Source organism: Propithecus coquereli, unplaced genomic scaffold (genome assembly GCF_000956105.1).
Source record: "Propithecus coquereli isolate 6110/MARCELLA unplaced genomic scaffold, Pcoq_1.0 Scaffold18, whole genome shotgun sequence".
NCBI classification, from domain to species: Eukaryota; Metazoa; Chordata; class Mammalia; order Primates; family Indriidae; genus Propithecus; species Propithecus coquereli.
In genome coordinates, this window is record NW_012142745.1 from 773,611 (window position 1) to 778,663 (window position 5,053).

General features: G+C 46.9%; 1 protein-coding gene across 1 annotated transcript in view; it reads left to right on the plus strand.

The window, feature by feature from the left end:
* Window positions 1-1,452: 1,452 nt before the first annotated feature.
* Window positions 1,453-5,053, plus strand: part of TTLL4 (tubulin tyrosine ligase-like family member 4) — a 14,013-nt gene continuing 10,412 nt past the window's right edge. Inside the window, exons 1-3 of the mRNA XM_012642598.1 lie at window positions 1,453-3,028; window positions 3,929-4,038; window positions 4,397-4,460. Of these exons, the coding sequence (XP_012498052.1) occupies window positions 1,533-3,028; window positions 3,929-4,038; window positions 4,397-4,460 (1,670 nt within the window). The 5' untranslated portion in view covers window positions 1,453-1,532. The remainder of the gene's footprint in view (window positions 3,029-3,928; window positions 4,039-4,396; window positions 4,461-5,053) is intronic.

The window sequence follows — 5,053 nt, forward strand, 5'->3', positions numbered from 1 at the left end:
ATTTTCTGTCACCTCATTTTGAGGTTACTGGCCTCAAAATCTAGTTTTAACATTATGCTGTTTTTAGCCCACTGTGATTTTGAATATTGGCAGTCATGCATTGTGAGTTTTTTGTACTCTCCTTGAGAAAGTAGGTCAACTTTTGCAGGAAAAGAGGGTGATTTCATGAGGCTTCTGCAGTTGTTCTGTTGATGTTGTCCATTCCTGTAGCTGTAGGCAACAATCTTAGTTGGCCATTATTCTCTTATCAAAATACAAGATCCTCTCCCTAGCTTTGTGTTTGCAATGTAACTTGAGAAAAAAACACTCTGCTAATTTCTTCTCTGTGGCTACTCTGAAAACACCTGATGAGGATGTCAGGCATCCATTCAGAATTATCCCTGATGGATGATTTCTTAGAGACAGGTTTTGTTATTTTTCCCTGGATGCTGCTATGAAAGCAGGCCCACCCTTCCCTGCAGTTGTGAAAACTGGAGAATATTTTGTAAATTTAATTTAGAAAGTAAGTGACCATGCTGAACAAGCTGTTTGCGTCCCAGAACTACAAGGATTGTTTAGAAGTTTTGCGTTAAAGGAAACATCGAATGAGAAGACGTAGGAGAGACCAGCCCAAACTGAAGCTGTGGAGTAAAGAAAGCTTCTCTCCTCTTCTTCTTGCCTCTGTCTTCTATTCCCTGCACTCTGCTATCCCATCGTGGCTGCTGGAAATGAAGTCACTTTTAAGTAAAAATAATATTGGTATTTAGTTCTATTTTCTTTCTTTTTTTCCCCCACCAACACACAGGATGGAATTTGAGTCTGTATAGTTAGCAAGATTCTTGAGGAGATGAAATTGCTGTGTTAGCTCCAGAATAAACTCCAGGGTCAGCAGGGGAACTCTCTCCTCCTGTCTGAACTTGTCATGCTTAATTGTGAAAAGCAGACCAGAGGTATCTGAGAATTGATTTAGGGAGCAGTAGATTTAAAATGTATTCTCAGATAATCTTTGATCTTTCAGAATTGGTGGTGAGGAGGAAGCCTTTGGCAGGTGCCTCCGTCACTTCCAGACTTGCCTTATTCCTAGGCACATTGGTTTTAGGTGAGGGAAGATAGCCACTCATGTAAAATCATGGATGATGAGACAGAAAGATATACCCTTCTTTGGAGAGAGGACATTTTCTGAGTGAGAGAGTAGGGACACGTGACCAGCCTGAAGACGGTGGCACCTTTAAGTCTTGGTCTTTGATGAAGCCAGCTTTGATCATGTGATGGTACTGGGAAGACCACTGAAAACTCTCTGGAAATCTAGTGTTCTTCCCCCAGGGCACCAAATGATAACCAAGACTGGTTGCCCAAGAAATGCTGAGGTGGGACTGTTGCTTACTTGAGGACCACTGTGGCATAATGTCCGTCCTCCTGGCACTAAATGTTCACAATCATTTCTCTCCCCTTCAGACTGACGGACTTCAAGAATGCAGCTGCTACTACTGGAGGTGCGTGGCACCTTACCTGAGCCTGGCCATGAGGCCATGTGGCTATGATGTGGGCCCCTCATGGCCTCAACAGGAACAGAGCACTACAGTATTGGCCTCCGCCGGGGAAACAGCTTCAAGCAGAGTGGTCCCTCAGGCACAGTGCCTGCCCCACCACCTGAAAAACTCTCTGAGGGCAAAGTCTGGTCTCAGGCCCATCAGCAGGTGAAGCCAATCTGGAAGCTGGAAAAGAAGCACGTGGGTACACTATCAGCAGGATCGAGCCCAGGCCTCTTGGGTGTCTCACCCAAGCCAGCATATTTCTTTTGCCCCGGCACTTTATGTAGCTCTGGGACCACAGCTGTCATTGCAGGTCACAGCAGTTCCTGTTACCTGCACTCTCTTCCAGACTTGTTCAGCAGTACCGTGCTATACCGCCGTTCCAACTATAGACACAAGCCATACCAGCAACTGGAGTCTTTCTGCTTGCGTTCAAGTTCATTGGAAAAAAGACCTTTTTCTCTCCCTCAGAAGAGCCTCCCTATCAGTCTCACTGCCAATAAGGCCACTTCTTCCATGGTCTTCACCATGGCCCAGCCCATGGCATCCTCATCCACAGATCCATACCTCTCCTTGGCAGCGGCTGGGGAAAACCCTTCGGGGAAGAGCCTGGCCTCTGCCTTCTCAGGGAAGATCTCGTCTCCACTGTCCTCCTCCTACAAGCCCATGCTGAATAACAACTCCTTCATGCGGCCAAACAGCACTAGCACTAAAGTGCCTTTATCACAGGCCACAGAGGGCCTGAAGCCAGTATCCTCCCCCAAGATCCAGCGGGTCTCCTGGCATCATTCGGGGGGGACTGGAGACTGTGTACCCCAGCCTCTTGGCCATAAGGTGCCCAAGAGCACTGGCACTGTCCTAGATGATGCCACTGCCCATATCACCCTGTCTACTCCTAGCTCCCTCAACACATCCACCACCAGTGTTGCCTCTTCCCGGTACAGCCGGAAAAACTTAGCTACAAGGACAGAGCCACATCCCTGTGGCCTGGAGGACAGCTCTGATTCCCAGGCTTCAACTAAAGAGATTCGGTTCACTGAGGCTGTGAGGAAGTTGACTGTAAGAGGCTTTGAGAAGATGCCAAGGCAAGGCTGCCAGCTTGAACAGTCTTGTTTTGTGAACCCCAGCTTCCAGTGGAACCTCCACAACAGGAACAGGTGGTGGAAACCTCCTGGGGTAGGCCAGCAGTTTCCTCAGAAGGATGCTGGATCAGACGGTAGGATCCTTCCTGGTGCCTCAGACACCTTGGGGTTGGACAGTCCAGTCTTCTGTACCAAACGTATCAGCATTCACCTCCTTGCCTCACATGCCAATGGGCTCAACCACATCCCTGACTGTGGATCTGTAATTGACCCCCCACCACTTGGAGAAGACAAAGCTCCACTTCTTCCTTTTCCCCCTCAGCCCCTTGGCGTAGCCGACGTGGCCAACCACCTCTCCTGCATCCATCTGGGCCAGTCTGGGCAGGAGGGGCCTGAGGAAGCCAGGGAGCTGGACCCACCTCTTAGGGATACTGGGTAAGTTAGATTGTTTTTGGTTCATTTAGAGCAGTAGCATGTATGCACCATAATTTGGTGGCACTTACTCTGTACCGTGCCTCTGAAGGTTGGTTTTATTTTTTAGCTGCCCTAGAAGTTTTGGTTTTCAGAGGTCAGGAAGAGGTCAGGAAACTATAACTTGCAAGCCAAATCCTGCTTGTCACCTGCTTTTATAAATAAAGTTTTATTGAAATGCAGCTTTGCCTATTCATTTACTATCATCTATGGCTGCTTTCTTATTACAACGATAGAGTTTAGTTGTGAAAGACTGAATGGCCTGCAAAACTGAAAGTATTTACTACTTGGTCCTTTAGAGAAAAAGTTTGCTGACCCCTGTTTTAAGTTATAACCAGGAGAGAAATAAGAATTACAAACACCCAGTATTGGGGCCTGTGACTTTCCTACTTTTTCCAAGCCAGAGCAGGTTTCCAGTCATTCTTGGCATGACGACATTCGCAATTAGGGCATATACATAGTTGGTTTCTTCTCTTGTGTCTTGTTATTTTTCTGGAACCTTGGTATACCAAGGCCTTCTTCTGAGTTGCCAGAGAGCGGCCTGGGGACATTTGAAGTCAATTACCAGATATTCATTGATGGCATTTTGTATGCAGAATGTTGTACTTACATGCTGAGGGACATCAAAGAAAATGGAAGACAGTGCTTTTTTGCAAAATGGAGGATGTAAGGTTGAGGAACTATGGCTAGAATTAAGCTTTGAGGGCAAGAGAAATCAGTTGTGAAGTCCAGGCAAGAGATAGCAGATTGATAATGGGGAAGAGACAAATACTGAGAGATGATGATGAAGGAATGAGAATCTAAGTGTGACCTCTTACAGAATTGGCTGGGCTGGGGGCGTGATTCTTTCTTTCTTTCTTTTAGTTCAGCTACTGACCTCGAGCCAGACCAGGTTGAGACTGAAGATGTAGAAGAAGAACTAATAGATGGTTTGGAAGACTGCTGTAGCCATGACGAGAATGAAGAAGAGGAGGGTGAGTAGGGAACCTTTTCACTTCCAACCAGAGGTTGGTCATGGCCAGCTAGGGAAGGGGCTAGTGATGGTGTATCAGATCTTTGACTCACATTATCAACTATATTAATCATTTGCTTTGGGAGGTCTTAAGGGAGGTAGTGACTTCTGAGGGACTTTGATCTCTAGTCCTGTCCCTCTGGCCTTGCCTTCTCCCTGCTGCTGTTGTGTTCAAGGAAGGCAAAGCAAGGCAGCAGGGTGGTGCTTGTGGCTCCACAAGAAGGGTTGAGCCCAGGATGTTCAAGGAAGAGCTGCCTAGTCTTGGTGAGTTTGTGTGGCAGCCTCTTCCAGTTGCAACTTCTCTGATCTTCCTCCCCCAGGAGACTCAGAGTGCTCCTCATTAGGTGTTGTCTCCCCCAGCGAGTCGGTGGCAGCGATCTCTCGGTGAGTGTTAGTTATGTAGATCATTGGTAAATGCTCATTTTCTGTCTCTTTGAGATTATAAGGGGATTAACTACCCAAGTCATTAACAGCCCTGATAACCCTAATGCATTTTCTTTATTTTTTTTTTTTGAGAGAGTCTTGCTCTGTTGCCCGGGCTAGAGTGCTGTGGCATCAGCCTAGCTCACAGCAACCTAGACTCCTGGGCTCAAGTGATCCTCCTGCCTTGGCCACCCAAGTAGCTGGGACTAAAGGCGTGCGCCACCACGCCCGGCTAATTTTTTTCTATTTTTAATAGAGGCAGGGTCTCGCTCTTGCTCAGGCTGGTCTCAAACTCCTGACCTTAAGCAATCCTCCCACCTCAGCCTCCTAGAGAGCTGGGATTACAGGTGTGAGCTACTGCGCCCAGCTTCCCAATGCATTTTCAACAAATTTTTATATTTGCTACTTTAGTTTTAGAACAGGGAGCAATGGGGGACCAGAAACATATCTCATCAGTTGGGCTTACAAGCAATACTTTGTTTCTTAGGCTGCAGTTTGGGTGCATAGGGCTCCAAGAAACTGGTCAAGTAAAAGGCAAATTATTTCAAGAAATA